General features: G+C 52.0%; 5 protein-coding genes across 5 annotated transcripts; 2 read left to right on the top strand and 3 right to left on the bottom strand.

Annotated features, from left to right (window-relative positions):
- Positions 1 to 84: 84 nt before the first annotated feature.
- CGGC5_v013909 (Secondary metabolism regulator LAE1) lies at positions 85 to 1,378 on the bottom strand (the record flags this gene model as incomplete). The annotated part of the gene is made up of 5 exons (XM_032026118.1): positions 85 to 580; positions 638 to 839; positions 903 to 920; positions 981 to 1,050; positions 1,112 to 1,378. 5 exons carry the CDS (start codon positions 1,376 to 1,378, stop codon positions 85 to 87), a joined length of 1,053 nt encoding a protein of 350 aa, XP_031877340.1.
- A 2,824-nt stretch (positions 1,379 to 4,202) lies between these two features.
- On the bottom strand, positions 4,203 to 8,596 carry CGGC5_v013908 (Transposon Tf2-6 polyprotein; the record flags this gene model as incomplete). Its single annotated transcript, XM_066153004.1, has 4 exons — positions 4,203 to 4,255; positions 4,306 to 7,382; positions 7,424 to 7,940; positions 8,083 to 8,596. The coding sequence occupies 4 exons, from the start codon at positions 8,594 to 8,596 to the stop codon at positions 4,203 to 4,205; spliced, it is 4,161 nt and encodes a 1,386-aa protein (XP_066007712.1).
- Positions 8,597 to 9,491: 895 nt separating this feature from the next.
- hprA-0 (Glycerate dehydrogenase) lies at positions 9,492 to 10,511 on the bottom strand (the record flags this gene model as incomplete). Its single annotated transcript, XM_032025862.1, has 1 exon — positions 9,492 to 10,511. The coding sequence occupies one exon, from the start codon at positions 10,509 to 10,511 to the stop codon at positions 9,492 to 9,494; it is 1,020 nt and encodes a 339-aa protein (XP_031877655.1).
- Positions 10,512 to 11,561: 1,050 nt separating this feature from the next.
- On the top strand, positions 11,562 to 12,759 carry CGGC5_v013906 (uncharacterized protein; the record flags this gene model as incomplete). Its single annotated transcript, XM_032025861.1, has 2 exons — positions 11,562 to 11,900; positions 11,971 to 12,759. The coding sequence occupies 2 exons, from the start codon at positions 11,562 to 11,564 to the stop codon at positions 12,757 to 12,759; spliced, it is 1,128 nt and encodes a 375-aa protein (XP_031877654.1).
- Positions 12,760 to 13,903: 1,144 nt separating this feature from the next.
- Positions 13,904 to 14,999, top strand: CGGC5_v013905 (uncharacterized protein; the record flags this gene model as incomplete). The annotated part of the gene is made up of 4 exons (XM_032025860.2): positions 13,904 to 13,948; positions 14,071 to 14,140; positions 14,553 to 14,614; positions 14,679 to 14,999. 4 exons carry the CDS (start codon positions 13,904 to 13,906, stop codon positions 14,997 to 14,999), a joined length of 498 nt encoding a protein of 165 aa, XP_031877676.2.
- Between the last annotated feature and the right edge of the window lie 967 nt (positions 15,000 to 15,966).

Genomic DNA, 15,966 nt, shown 5'->3' with positions numbered 1-15,966 from the left:
AATAGAAGGGTACAATGACAAACAAAGGCTAAGCCATATCTTTATCGAGCTCCGCGTCTCCTGACCGCGTATGCTAAAGTCTTCTCAAGCTTCTTCGCCTCCTGAGGAACCCGGTCCATCGTCCTGTACGGGCGCATTCTCCGGCTTTTGGGCGTACCAAAAGTAAAAGTTGAAGTATCGATGTTTGCTGTTGTCCTCAATCTCTTTCCTCGCAATTGCGGTCCACACCTCAGTCTCCACGGGCGAAAGCCCGTTGGCTTCAAACGGCTTTTTGAAGGCTGGCAAGACGTCTCTGATGGCATGCTTGAGATACAACCCACACAGTCGGAGAATTTCATCCTTAGCCCAGGTGCCAATGGGCACCTTCTTGACTTCGCGGCGGATGTCCTTGAAGCCTGCCCCTTCAAGATGGGGTCTCAGATCTCGAGCCTTGTGGAAATTCGCCCCGAAACAAAGAAACGACTGCAAAACGATGTCGTAGAATTCCTTGAGCTTATCGTCTTCTTTCATGGTCCCATCGTCGCATTGGGGGTAAATATGGAGTTCCTGGAACTCAATCCAGCCCCCGGGCTTGAGGTGACTGATCAGGAGTCAGTAGAATGCCTGAAAGAGCCGCTATCATTCGACTGCAACTCACTTATACGCCTGGCCAATGACCTTGTCAAGATTCTTCAATACACTAGCCATAGTTCGAAGATGCACGAAGTCGAAATCGTCGCCATTAAGCCAGTCATCCTCCGCATCGTCAACGAGAAATTTGACGTTGGGGGGAATCCAGGTAGGCTGAATCGGAGACAAATCAATGCCCAAGACGTCCGCTGTTGGGAACTGATCCGCAACTGTAACAGAAAATCAGTTGGCTTCATCATCCACAGTCTCCGCGCCGCACCTAGTAAACATACATTCGATTGCCCAAATACCTGGTTAGAGCTGTCAGTAATGGCCATGCCAAGAGAAGTATTGATGCTGATATCACTCACCAGTACCAGTTCCGATGTCAATCACTTTATGGGGGCTGTCTCCAATCGGGGAGTAAAACAGCTTGCCGTCCTGCACGAAGGTTAGATCCGTGTCACGACGAATATCATGAAGAGGCCGATGCGAGAAATACCGTCAATTCAAGCATCATCGCATGCTTCATATCCTCTCTGCTCTTTTCTTCCTCGTCGTTTGGCAATGGATAGCGCCCGTGACGATAACTGTGGTATCGGCGACCAAACTCGTACTCATGAGCATGAACGCTAGAGGTCAGAGACGCTGACCCAACCGAGGAGGCATCCCATTCAACTAGGTCGAACTCGGAATCGTCGATCGGCCCGTCCGCGACCTCGATCGCCCCGGCGGGAAGCGAGACAGCTTGGGTGTCACTAGTAGACATGATGTGAAGACTACAGCATCGAAAGCTCACCGCCGAGATGACACGTAGATTTGAAGTAAAAGGCTGAACGATTGCAATCGCGGTTGAGGAGGGCGAAGTGGGGGCAAAATCCTCCAGACCGATACGTAGAAAAACGATGGGGAAAGAGAGGGAAAGCTCGGTGCTCCGGGAGACGACGTGCTCTCTGTTGGCTTGTTCGCTTGTTGTCCCTTCCAGCACAGGATCCACTTACATGCAGAGACGACTGCAACGACAATATGGCCTCCGACATACATAACATTTATGGTCTGATCAATGCCCTCTCGGTCGCAAAGGGCTCGGGATTGGCCAATGGGTGGTGTGAATACCGGGGATGTGTCCACAATTGGACACCGCCGATGCACGAAGGTCCCCTCGTCAGAAGCGACAGGATCTCTTCTATGCATGAGATTGAAGAATTGTTAACACCTTCGATCCCAACGTTCATAATTTCTTCTCCACAGCTGTTATGCAACGATCGTGCTTTCCAGAACATATCCTCTTAACACCTTACTAAAACCGTTACAACAGGGCAATGCCGAGTGGACATGAAGGCGTCCGTGATGTAACAAGTTAAGGCGACCTTCTCGTCTCTGCTGGAATTCAAGGTTGGTATTCTTTGCCCTACAGCATGCCTCAAGAACTCTTGAGACCATATGGTTCGTACGGGAACAACACGGAAACTCCAGGCATGCCAACAAACAGAGCTGCACAAACGTACAAAGCGCCGGGGTGCCCGTATTGCCCTCGCTCGCAACCACCGCAGATATGATTCCCATGATCCTGTTGCAAGCAACAGCAATACTGTTTCCAGTTGCCCTTTGGGCGCTGGGAAGAACCTCAGGCGTATCTTCGCTGAGAGTTCCATAGTAAATGTTGATGCAGAAGGCAATGACGCAAGTCAGCGTCAAGTCTTGCATGGAGGTCTGCACAACGTGTAGGCGGAGAAAAAGGCCATCGTGATCATCGTACCGATGGCCATGGCATGCGCCCGAGCTTCGTGTTACACATGCAACCGGCAACGATAGGACCAGGTATCCCACTGATGTTGGTGAGGGCGTAATTGCTCCACGTTTCGAACTGCGTTCGGTGGAAGATGGCGCCCTTGTTCGCAAGGTATGTCCTGATGATGGTCAACAAATATTTTCCAAAACATCAATTGAAGATAGAAACGCTGCCATTTACGGAAGAAAAACGTAAAACACCTCAGGGTATAGGCCAGGCCTATTAGGGTCCAAGACAGGAAGATGCCACTCGTCAAGAAGCTCATCTTCTTGTTGCTTAAAAGGCCTCGGATGTGCAGCAAGGTCTCGCCAACAGAAAATTGTTCCTAACTATGGGCAGAGGTGACTGTTCCGCAATTCGCAAGATCTTTCTCGGTCAAGAGCACGGCAGGTTGTACGTTGTAGCCAAGTATTGGAAAGTCGTTACGACGGCGACTCATCGCCGACACCAAGCAGACACTTTGGAGTTTCCTTCAGTTTGATGACAGTTACCCGAAGCACGGACATTACAAAGACAAGGGCGCCGCCGGTGAACATGGTATACCGCCATCCCCAGTTGTTAGCCTTGGTGCAACTTGCAGCATCGGAGCAGTTCCATGAGTTTGAAATCAAGAAGCCCCAGGCCAGGAAGCCAGCGACTGCATGAACGACCCCTCAACAACAAGCCAGAGCGGTGAGAGGCCACTGCTTGCTGCTTGGAAGGTACTCCAGGAAGACGGCCGTGTCCATGATGAGACTGCCACAGGCGCCGAAGCCAACCATCGCAATGAAGAATCCCAGGAATTTCTAATTTGGCATGGCGCCGGCTATAATGCAAATGACTGGACATACAAGAAGGGAAACATTTGAAAGCGTGTCTTCGTCCAATGATGTAGGCGCCGAAGCCCCAGAATAGCGCGCCGAGTAGCATTTCAACGTAGCTAGCGATCGTCAGGCCGTTGGCGTATCCATGTTCTCCAAACTCGCGGAACGCCTGAGTTGCGATACCAGACTGAAAGAGGGATATCATCGAGTCAACGGCATATCTGTATTCTGAGAGTCAAAAGTGTAAGGGGCTGGCCCCTAGGCTTGTTCAACGTAGAGGTGCCGTCGATTGACTATTCTAAGCTGAAGAAGGAAGAAGAGACTTTACAGGGATAGGCGCCTAACAGCGGTGAAGCAGACCGGGTTAGGCGGTGTACCCCGGCAGAATAGTGGGTCCAACGGAGCCGGATCTCGGAGACTGCTCCGGCAAAGCCGGAGATATCAATCCGGGCTCTAGCCCGTGACATCACCCCCCCGCTCCCCTCCGGCGGCGCGCCCGCGGCGCTAAGGCTGGGTCTCCATCATGCTCCATCGCGGAGCCATAACGGCGTTCGTAAGCCTCCATTGCTTCTGTCCCCTGGAGCGTCTCAACAGGCTCCCATGTCCTCTCTGCATACCCTTCCCACTTAACCAGAACCTCGCGGCGCCGCCCGCGCCCTCGACGCTTCCAAGTAGCCGCGTCGATGCTCTCCACATTCCAGGTTTCCTCGCCTTCGTCATCTATAATCGGTGGCGGCTGCTCGTCGTCCAGCGTTTGACCAGGTAAGGGGTCGTTGCCTGCGCGCTTCAGGCTATCCACGTGGAAGCGTGGGTATATAGCTGTTGGTACATCGAGCTCTACTACGTATGGTGAGATAACCTTTGTGACTGTGTACTTATGGTGTAGCCAATCCAGTTTCTTGCAAGGCCTGGGGGATCTGTAATGCCCCATGTGAAGCCAGACTTTGTCGCCCACTTCCAGTCTTTCTGTAGGCTGGCGCTTCACGTTGGCCAGTTCCTCATAGCGTTGCTGCGTTGATGCGAGGGTTGATTGGGCCATATCCATCACGTCCTGAAGTCTCGTTACTAGCTTACGTGCTACGTCCTCGCGAGGGCCCTCACGGTCTTGTGGGTCTGCCTCTTGAACCCGGATGGGCTCTGGGTGGTATCCGTGTTCTAAGAAGAAGCTGCTCATACCAATAGCGCTGTTATCGCGGCTGCAGAGCGCTAGTTGAGCTGCTGGGAGGTTATTTGCCCAGTCCTTCTGCGAGTAGGTAACGTAGTTGCGCAAGTAGGCCTGGATCTCTTGGTTCATCCTCTCCGGGCCTCCATCAGTCTGTGGGTGGTAGGCAGTACTGAGCCGCTGTTCTATTCCTAACAGCTTACAGAACTGACGCCAGAACCGGCTCGTCCAGTTGCTACCTCTATCGCTCACAATAGACGCAGGGATACCGTGGAAGCGGAAATGGCAGCTAAGGAATCGTTCTGCGCACGCCTCGGCTTCCATACTCTCTATAGCTTCAAGAGTTACACCCTTGCCTAGCCGATCGATAATGACCCAAAGGAATCTCTCGCCCTTGTCCGTAAGGGGAAGGTCGGTAATGAAGTCCATAGCGAGGTCGCTTCGTATACGCTGTGGTATTGGCAGAGGTTTCAGAAGTCCTTTTCGACGCTCTCTCCAGATGTGGCTACGCCCGCAGCCATCGCAGTTGCGGCAGAAGCGTCGTACTAACTGTGACTGGCCAGGCCAGTAGAAGCGTCTACTAACCAGCGCTAGGGTGTTATCTCTTCCTGGGTGTCCGCTAAGCGCTGAGTCGTGGATACTTTGGACGATACGAGTACGCAGCGTGTTCGCCTCGCTATCTAGGTCTTCGCTACCTGGTACCCAGATCCGGTCTCTAAAGAGTAGTCGGTTACCGTTATCGATCTCACACTCAGCGATCTGGACTTTCAGCTTGAGACTAGGAGGGAAACTTCTTTCTCGCTGTTTCACTGCAGTATAGATCTGCTGGTAGACTTCATCTTGTCCTTGAGTCTGATCCCAGAGTTGCTGTAGTTCTTTATCATCAGTGAATACAAGCATCGCTGGTGCTGCCTCTATGCGTTGTACACGTGCTGAGGGAAGGGCTACTTCAGGAAGAAGCTGGAGAACCCGGCCTTGTTCGCGCTCGTCCTCTAGAGACGTGGGTACGTCTTGTTCGCGTCTAGAGAGTGCGTCTGGCACTACTGCTTCGCTTCCCGGGCGGTACTGAATCTCGAAGTTGTACTGTGATAGCTCCTCTGCCCATCGGCTTTGTCGTTCTGTAAGCTTCTGCTTTGTCATGAAGTACTTAAGGTTCTTATGGTCAGATAGGACCTTGAACTTGTTGACGCTCTGTAGCTCCGCTCTCCATGCTTGCAGGCAGCTTATGATAGCCAGCATCTCTTTGTCGTGAATTGGGTAGTTAAACTGCGCGCTGTTTAACCGCTGCGAATGGTACGCTACTGCGTGACGTCTACCATGCTCGTCTTCCTGTGAGAGCACTCCTCCAAGGGCAAAGCCGGAGCAATCAGCTTCAACATAGGTTGTCCGCTCAGGGTCCAATTGGTGCAGGACGGGCTTAGCTGCGAAGATCCTCTTGAGCTCCTGGAATGCTGCTTCTTGTTCCTTACCCCAGCAGAAGGGGACACCCTTCTTTGTAAGAGCTATCAGGGGTCCAGCAATCTCTGAGTATGCTGGGATGAAGATCCGGTAGTAGTTTGCAAATCCAAGGAAGCTTCGGACTCCTTTAACTGTCTTTGGAGCTGCCCATCCCTTAATCGCCTTCAGTTTCTCAGGGTCGCAAGAGATACCAACTCCAGCTGTAATGATAAACCCTAGGTACTTAACTGTCTTCACAGAGAACGCGCACTTGTGAGGGTCTAAACGTAGCCCTGCCGCAGCAAGCTTGTGCAGTACTAGCTTAACCTTTGCTTCGTGGTCTTGTCGTGAGCCGTTTGAGTAGATCAGGACGTCATCCATATATGCTGTTGCAAAGTCGTCTAAGTACTCTCGGAGTACACTGTTGATATATCGTTGGAACGTGGCGGGGGCCCCTGTGAGCCCAAAGGGGACAACTAGCCATTCAAATAGCCCATACCTCGTCCGGAAGGCTGTCTTATACTCCTCTCCCTTAGCGATCCTGATCTTGTGGAACGCTGCTACTACGTCTAGCTTAGTGAACCACTTAGCAGCGCTAACAGTGCGTAGTGTTTCCCGGATCAAGGGGAGGGGGTATCGATCGCGCTTAGTGAGTTCGTTAAGGGCGCGGTAGTCGACGCAAAACCGAATCCCTCCACCTGGTTTACGCACGAATAGTACTGGGGCTGATGCTTCTGAGCTGCTGGCGCGGATGAATCCCTTATCTAGTAGGTCTCGTAAGGTCTTACGGAGAACGAGGAGTTCTTCCCGTGACATGCTGTAGAGCGGGCCCCATGGTAGTACAGCCTCATTGCCGTCGCTCTCCTGTTTGATGGGGATCTTGTGGTCGACCCCAGGACGATGCGGAGGAAGGTTAGCAGCTTCATCAGGTTGGAACAGCTCTTGAAACTCCGCTAGTATAGCTGGTGGGAGGAGGGTCTTTAGGTCTGCCTTCTCAGTCTTCTTCGTAAGAGCCTTCTGTATATCTGCTAGGCTGATGGCTCGGACTTCGTATCCTGCTGTTCGTTTGGTACGTTGTCGCGCCCTCTTATAGAGCGTTGCAAAAGGGGCTCCTGGGAGGAGGCGGGCAACCCTGATCTGGTGTACTCGTTCTGGCTCCTCCTCGCCTTTCAGACGTAGGTCTACGCCGCCCCTCCTATGTTGTATCCGTTGCGCGGCAGCATCATACAGGATGCGGTTCCTCTCCATCCAGGGCTTCCCTAGGAACAGGTCGTCGCCAAGGCCACGTACGGTATACGCGAAGATCTTCTCATCATAACCGCACAGCTCGAGGTTAAAGACAACCACACCTGTTGCTTTTGTAGCGCCTGTAGCGTCGCTGAAGCTGCCTAGTACCCGCTCGGAGCGGTCCACTACTGGCAGGCGAAGCTTGCGGGCCAGGTCATGGTCGACAAGGGCGTATAAGTCGCAACCCGTGTCCATTAGGGCGTCTGCTTGAGTGCCCTTATGTATGCGGGTAGTGATCACTGCTGACTTGCTGCTCATGCGATGCTTAAACTGCTTCCATTTTGTGATATCACTAAGTTTGGCCTCCAACGCCCGACTTTGCGGTGGAGTTACTCTTTTCCCGAGCTCTCTTCAGCCTCAGAGCTTCCCAGCTCCTCTGTGGCACTATCGTTGCTGCTCTCTTCTGACTTCTTGGCTTTCTTGACCTTCTTGATCTTCTTTGGCCCTGGACGCTTTGGCTTAGTGCACCGTGTAGCGATATGGCCGATGTTGTTACAGTTATAGCAACGCCGACTATCCTTCTGCGGTTGTTCACTACCCTCGGACTCAGACGAGGAGGAGTAGCGTCTGCGGCGCTGCGGTTCCGGAGCTCCCTTCTTGTTCCTCGCGCGGCTTACGCCGGTCATCACCACATCACCATCGTTGTCGTGGTGCCTGCTTGCTTCGGGGGCTCTAGGGTAGTACGAGCTGCTTCTGCGCGTTGTAGCTGGAAGCCTCTCCAGCCTTGCGGCTACGTCTTGTACCCGCATGAGCCATCCATGGTAGTTATCGACCGGAAGGTCGACAGTAACGAGGGCTCGTTGGAGCCGCGTACTAAGTGCTCCCTCGAGGAGGGTTATCTTCGCCTGGTCTGCCCAACTAGCCCCCCCCAGCTTCTGACAATACTCTCTCGTATCGGGGAAGAAAGGAGGCGAGGGATTGGTCGTCCCGCTGACGGATCGTTCGCAGCGTAGCAGCTGCGCGGGAGGCAGCACTTGGGTCTTTGTACGTACGGTCCAAGTACCTCATGAACTCAGAGGGGTCTCGCTCGCCCCCGGGGCCTCCGGCGGCGTAGAAAGTAGCAACAACTTGCTGAGGGTCAACGTCGAGTCGTGAGTTGATATAGTACCAAACCTCGGCGTTACCCCCCATAAGTCCTGCATCTAGGGTTGTCTTATCGCGCATTTGCTGAGACCACGCTGGGTAGTCTTTGCGCCTTCCCGTGAACTTCGGGGGATTCGGTAGGGGCTTTCTCCGCCCTTCGGCTACCATTACTGTATCGTCACTCGGAGCCTGTATAGTCGTATCGGCTGTGGACGGGGTCGGTACGCTACTCGTAAGCGGCGTAGGGGTTGCTCTATCCGGTGACATAAGCCCATTCAGAGCTGTCAAGAGCTGCGTCATCTGGGCCGTCTGCTGGGCCATTTGGTCCTGAAGAGGACGTATGCTTGCGTTAACCGCTTCGTTGATCCGGCGGTCAATCTCGGCGTTCATCGCGTCGTTTGCGCTACCCTCTGGCGAATCCATCGTGTCGCTCTCGTGAGGTTTCGCGTAGCGTCTTCTGTTGTTGAGCTTAGAATATGTAAGGGGCTGGCCCCTAGGCTTGTTCAACGTAGAGGTGCCGTCGATTGACTATTCTAAGCTGAAGAAGGAAGAAGAGACTTTACAGGGATAGGCGCCTAACAGCGGTGAAGCAGACCGGGTTAGGCGGTGTACCCCGGCAGAATAGTGGGTCCAACGGAGCCGGATCTCGGAGACTGCTCCGGCAAAGCCGGAGATATCAATCCGGGCTCTAGCCCGTGACAAAAAGCAAGTCACACTGGATCAGGAACTTGGTAGTCATGGTTCTACTCACCCGAAGCCGTTGAGGAAGAACATGTACCAAGTCTTCGACTCTGGCCATCAAATTCGCAAAAGAGCGAACTCACGGGGATTCGCCCGTAGATATGTTTTCATGTTCCCCTTCAATAAGCGTTGATATGTTTGGCCGCTGACATCGTATGCTTAGTATGAAATCGCCTCTTCGGTCCTAACGACTTGACCCTTGACGCCTGAGATAGGCGTCTTGCGCAGGCTAGGATATGATATAATGTAGGGTTGCCAGCTTCCAATCAACATCTTCGATTGATCAGCACGTATGCAAGATAAGCCCCGCCATTGGAGACATGGAATGATAAATCCTGGGATGAGAGGATACGCTGACTTCACTTTACGTGATCGTCAATTCTTGGGTACGGAAAGCTCGGCTTTGATCATGCATGTTTCTTTGGCCTTGGCCACTTCAGGTCTGTTTGAGTTGGCTACAACTGAGATGCAGTCGCAAGAAAAGATAAAAATATCTTATCTGTGAGCAATGGCAGAGCGACCTAGCTGATCGTCTTGGCTGTATTGCTCTATCGTCTTTATCTACGGACAGCCTGTCTTACTTCCTCACCTCTCCCTTTTGAATTACCAGCAGACGCTTACAGCGGTCTTCGTCGATGTTTTCTTCAACGAAGCTCTCGACACCAAGTTTAAGCATATCTTGCAAGTTTTTGATGGTTTTCTGTGAGAACCACGCAACATGACTGCTCAAAGTCAGGTTCGGCACAGCTGTCTCCCCGTTCGCAATGTCTGGGATAAGAGGGGTAGTTCCCACACCACCGGGTTCCGTTTCGAAAACATCCACAGCGGCTCCGAAAATTCTCTCCTCCTTCAACGCAGTTGCTAGTGCCTGCTCGTCAACGACGCCACCTCTAGCTAGGTTCACGAGAAGCGCCTCCTTTCTCATTGAATGAAACTCCGAGTCCGAGATCAGGGACATAGTTTCCGGGTCCTTAGGGCAGCAAACCACAATAGTGGTAGCTCTCTTGATGAGATCGTCAAAAGAGGCTCTTCCTTCGCGGGGTTTGCTTTCGCCCTTGCGATCCGCAATCAAGACCTTGCCAAAGCCAAGGGCCCTCGCCAAAGTTTCGATTCTCTTCCCGAGGGCTCCGTACCCGATGATCCCCAGGACCTCTTGTTCGCAACTCAAAGGCGGCCCCTGTGTCCACCGAGGCGTCAAAGAGCCCTCTCGAATCCAGTCCTTCTCCGGACTCATAATCGCAGCATGAACCTCAACGACCTTTCGGCGGGCGGAGAAGTAAAGCGTCAGGAAATGCTCCCCAACGGCTTCAACGTTGCTTTGCGGGCAGTTGAAGACGGTGATGCGTCTTTCGACAAATGCAGCGCGGTCAAGCCACTCAAAACCGGTCGCGGCGATAGCAACGCATTGCAGATGACATGCATGGGCCAGGTCATCCGGAGTTATCGGCACGACGCTGGTGACGACAATCGTTGCATCTTTGATACGCTCTGCGACCTCGTGTGGCTGTGTGCGTTCATAAAGACTGCGTGTATGCGGGAAATCGAAATCCGGGAAGGTAGCCTCTGCGGCGTCCAGACAAACGACGTGATGCTTCATTTTCTAAGGCAAATGGTCATGAGGTGGTTCATTAAATCATTCAAGCCGTAATCGGAGTAACTCACTGGTTAAATATATGCTCGCCATGTACATGAGAAGATGCCCAGAGATGACAATGAGTGATGCGGAGAAGTGATTGGTTTTGTTATCAAGATAGATATCGGCCCTCTTGTTGTGGGGCCGCTTTCGGAGCCCCGGTAAAGGTAACTTTCCCCGGGGCATGCCTTTTCGTGCGGAGTGATATCGGAGATTTATTTGGGCTATTCAAGGTCACCAAATAAATAGCCCCTTCGTATTGTCCTACATCATGCGCGATCCGCGCAACCAAATCGTAGTCAGGGTGAAGGACTTACGAAGTATGGCCGGTTCGACGGCACGAGGCCTGTTGCCTACCTTGCCGTAGTCGACAAGGATTTCTGAGCCTATCTTGGGGTTGTGACGTTGGTTGCCGTGAGATGCGTTAGTGCACATGCAGAAGATAAGCTCAGGAGCTGGAGAGAGTCTTTCTACTCGCCCAGCAAACTGATAGATCGTCTCGCGGTGAGACAGTACACCGGCATCTCATCCCGGAAAAGGATAGAATTGCCAGTAATACACGAAGCACACGCTGTACCAATGAATTTGGATCTTGCCAGAGTTTATACCGGGACGTTTTCCTTGCTGCGGTCGATCGATGCGGGCCACATGTACCTTTGCGTCCTTGGAGGACGTGATGATACACACTCTGACTGAATCACACGACAACACTTCGAGACGATAAGCTCTATTCGGATGCCTTTCACGACTAGGTTACTCTGTCTAAATTCCCTTATAGGTATTTCTATTCGTTCGGCCTGTAATTGGACCAAAGACGGCTGTCCTCTCTTGGGTCCTCTCGAAGCCTGTGATACTTCATCGTCAGCTGTGAAGATCAGCTGAGTTCGAAACTTTAAATTGACGACGGAACCCTCTCTTTCCTATGTATGAGCCCATCAACTTTGGCAATTATCAAACGTTTCTTCAGCAGTCTCTTGCACTACATCCAAACTAGCAGCACTTCGAATCGTCAAAATGGCCACCGTGACACTCAGCTGCCCAGATCCGCTCGCCAAGGCGATGCCCATGACACAAGAGCAGATCGAAGCGGAGCTCTATATCCCCCCCTTTGACCCCGCCATTCATCTTGATTACAAACCTCCTACCCGCCGCCATACTTTTACAGACCTCGGACTCCCGGTGCCGAAGGGATGTCCTGACATGTGCTACACGGAGCCTTTCCACCTCTTCTCGGAGGAGGGCATCCGGATGATTCGCCGGGAGGCCTTCAGACGCGAATTTCTGGATAAGTATATGAAAACGTACGGAGAGAAGGAGTACTGCATTATCCGCGGGTACGGTGACTCCAAAGGGGTGAGTATTTTCCAAAATAACTACCGAATGAGACATCACAGAAGCTCGTGATTCTGATATTTTGCAACAGGATGGTATCTTCGTGAAGCAAGCATGGAATCATCCTGTCACCCAGGCTGCAGTCAACAGCGCCTACGGGCACGCCTTGAGACTCCAGAGCGGCGAGGTCGCCTTAGGGTACATCAACGTGCAGCTAGGCGACGGCGGCGGAGTCAGCAGCCCTTACGAGCTGCCCGAGGAGCCGATGAAGCCCAAGCCTCGTACGACCGACTTGGTCTCTGAAGGAGATCTGGATGAAGACGAGGTCCTTGATATGTGGCACAAAGATATGGCCCCCGTCGTAATTGTTCTCATGCTCAGCGATACCTCTACTATGCTCGGCGGCGAGACGGTCATCAAGATGGGCGACGGGCGAATGAAGAAGGTGAGAGGAGCTTCCGTCGGCGGCGCTGTCATGATGACGGGCGGATATCTAGAGCACTCGGCCATACGAGTGCGCAACTGCGGTGAGCGTCTGAGCTTGGTCAACTCTTATGACTTCCTCGATCCTGACGCGGACGACACGGCTACATCGCTGAGGAGCTTCAATCTGCGCTGCGACAGCCTTGTCAAGGGAAGAAATACTATCATGGCGCAGAAGCTCTGGCGGCTTCGAGAGCGGTGCGACCTGGCTATCAAGCGAGTCAATGAGCGTGATGCCGAGGGCGAGATGCCAAGCCAAGAGGAGGTAGAAGCATGGGTAAGGGACCAGATCCATCTTCTCAAGCACACGTCCTGGGAGATGTTTGAGCGGGTGCCGAATTACGTTGGCAAGGAGCTTCCGGTAGATGCATTGCAGAATTACTTGTCTGGTGTGTAGATTTTGGTCGCAAACTCAACTTTAGCTCATCAGGCTTCAGCAACAGGTGATACACCCAAACCTTGTGGCATAACATGATTTCTTCGCGGTTGACTCGTGACCAATGATCTCCCAAAAAGAAAGCGACGGCTCGCTGAAACCAATCGAGGCGATAAAGAAGAGACCAAGGAGCAGGCTCTGGCACCCTCAAGTGGCAATTCGCTCGTAAATTAAGGATGCTACTTGTGACTTTGAATCCAAATAATGACACAGGACTAACGTAAGTCTTGCAAAGTGCGCCCTGGAGATAACATTATTTGCGTAAAGGATCTGAATAAATTTCCTTCGGATTAGGCACCGGACATTCGGACAATACGTGACCACTGCATCATAGCAAGCTAGGACTCCGAGAAAGAAGATGGCTCCGTACAGGCGATGCCGATTGAATGCATGGTCCCATGTGGTCTGGGATTGGAATCGTGGATGGCATTACGACAGGTGCTGGTGAACGGCGCATAGACCAGGCCTGACAGAATTTTCATGTAATCTGCGCAGTGCCTGGCAAGGTTTCGTGTGAGTAGATAATAGTGAGTTCTGGGTAACGTAAGTTGCGCGTACACTCTGTAGTCTCCGGCTGCCTCCGAGGGCTATGATTGAGCTCAGGAGTGGCCTAACAACTACATGCGCCAAGAGCCATGTCGGCGAGGTCCCCTGATAATGGAAGGCGTACATCTTGTGGGAAATTCGAGCCTGTGCTTCATTACCAAGTTTAGTTCGCTCAGATCTCTAAATATATCGCAGGATATGCAACAACCAGTTCCCGGCTACAACGCCCTATCCGCGGCCCCGCCAGCGACACTCCGCCCCCCGCCCCCGTGTCGTGCCGTGGCGAATACCACACACGGTCCTTCTCTCGTTACTGTCGAAGCAGACGTGGAAGATTCTTTACGTTGGACGGACGCGTGTTTTGTAGCAGCACATTCTTATGACCAACTCTCTACCCAACAAATACTATGATACTATCCGTGACGAAAGCACGCACAGAGCGAAGTTGTATCAACTCTTCACAGAAGTGCTCATGAATGCGATGGTGGTCTCTTGGGTTCTTTTGTCATCTGTAAAGGCCAATTTTCTCAATGCGAATGATAAAGCCGGCGTTGCCGCAATGAATGCTTCGATTGCCAATGATTCGGCTACGAAGCAACTAGCTGTAAGACTATCCTATCATGCGACTGCTGCACGCATGACCATGCGACCTAAGATTTCTCGCGATGATGCGAAAAATAGCCAAGTACAAGATTGCCAAAGACAAACGGCTGATATGATATCTAGATATGGGGCAAATCCGAGACCGAGAGCGTGACTGACTCTAAGCACCGCACGGCCGCTGCTCTTGTATTGCGTACGGGGTCGTAACAACGAATGAGAATCAAGATCGACTTAACCGCTCAGTAAATCGAGGCGCAACCCAGTGTTCATGACTAGTGAGATACGCGGTTAGGTACGCGGTCAGAATCTTAACACTCTTGGCACTCTTGGCAAATAGTTGCTTCTAAAGTGATGCACCTCTCCCTGCGGCTGCTGAAATGAAGGCTTACCTACAAGTCTGATTGATACTGAGTTGAGTCAGTCAAAAGGGGAATCTACACTACGCCAAGAGTCACAATACCCACAACCTGGCATAGGGCGCGATGAAGCGCGGTGGCTCAAGTCGGCGATACCGTCAACAATGCAATTGCAGTTGAAAGTTTTGCTCCTTGAAGACGAAAGGGCGACTTTATAAAGCCATCAGCGATTCGCAAACACATCGCAAGCCCGTCCGACATCTACCTACAAGTCGGAACTAAAACTGCACAAGCTCATCACACAGTCTTTAGTCAGTACTGCCACTCGGCCCATCTCATACGCAAGGAGCACTCAGCTAACCGTCGCTGCCGCAGCCTTATTACATCACCATGAAGGCAACATTTGTTCTTTCCGTTCTCGCTTTCGCGTTAACTACTCGAGCTTGCGACCACTACAAGTACTGCGCCTGCTTGAATGCAGATGGCACCACAAACGATGAGATCACCGGCAAGGTGTGCGACTTTGGCTACACTCGCATCAACGATCAGCCATTTCTTGAATGCAAGCACTTTAGCGGCAATTGGTTCACAGGGTACTCGGCTTTCGATAACTGCAAGTTTCGAGAATCTTGCCAGTATGTGGGTGGTACGGGTGATTCACGATGCCGAGCTAAGTACGGTATATTCAAGGCATAAGTCTGAGTCAGACTTGATTTGTCCTGCTCCATGCCAGACGCTTGAGGGATTCTATGGTGAAGCTATCCAATATGGTAGCTTAATGAAATGAACTTCATTAGCGTATCGTGTAGTAGATCTTGTTCCCTGACATGGCTACTCAGCAGATCCTCAAGTGACAGGTCACAGGTTAGCGACACCAGCAGTCTCTAAACAAACAGTATCATTAGTCATTAAAAAGCCATCAAACCATTCTGTGAACTGTTGAGTCTACATCCAAAGACTTTAAGCCATCGTGTCGTCAAGATCTCCTCCCTAGGGGAAACGAAGTTTAGAGAATCATAGCTCACATAGATCAGCCAAAAAGGTATAGAACGGCAAAAGACATACAACACCGGGCATTCGCCGGTCGTCACCGACCCGACTACTACTCCAGCCCTCATTGGCTTATCTATGGGAGAGCGGACGGGATCCCGAGTTCTCCAATGGGTATGGTCGTATGTGATGGAAACCCTCGTCTGAATTGACTATGAAGACTTGACCCTCCCCATACTGTGGAGGGTCGTCACAGCCAGTTCGGATTCTGTCGCCATGCTTGGGGCGAGCTCCTCCAAATCCCAGATCTTTCGGTACTTATGCGTGTCTCTATGCGAGATATTAAGTCATGGAAAAGAGGTTTGTTTACGCCCGCAGATATTTGTCGAGGTCTGAGGACACCTCAAAATCTGGAAATGCTGCCACGCTAGGTGACCGCTGGTGCCGGAATGCGGGGGGTCCACTCCAGTCGGGACTCCGTGGCTTCGGGGAAACTTTCCCAGATCGGGCAGCACATGAACCGAAATATCTCGTATTAGTAACGCAACACTCGCCCTTTCCGAGGGTGGGAGGACTGGGTTGGTGGCTTTCGAAGGCCTACGAAACGGGCACAGATCACTTCATCAAATCTGAAATTAGCAGCATCGAACTCAGCATAGTGGACAAAGTCGGC

Source organism: Colletotrichum fructicola, assembly GCF_000319635.2.
Source record: "Colletotrichum fructicola Nara gc5 chromosome Unknown KSG_Nara_v1_contig08, whole genome shotgun sequence".
NCBI lineage: Eukaryota > Fungi > Ascomycota > Sordariomycetes > Glomerellales > Glomerellaceae > Colletotrichum > Colletotrichum fructicola.
Note: the sequence above shows the minus strand (reverse complement) of the source record. Positions and strands in the feature narration are given on the sequence as shown.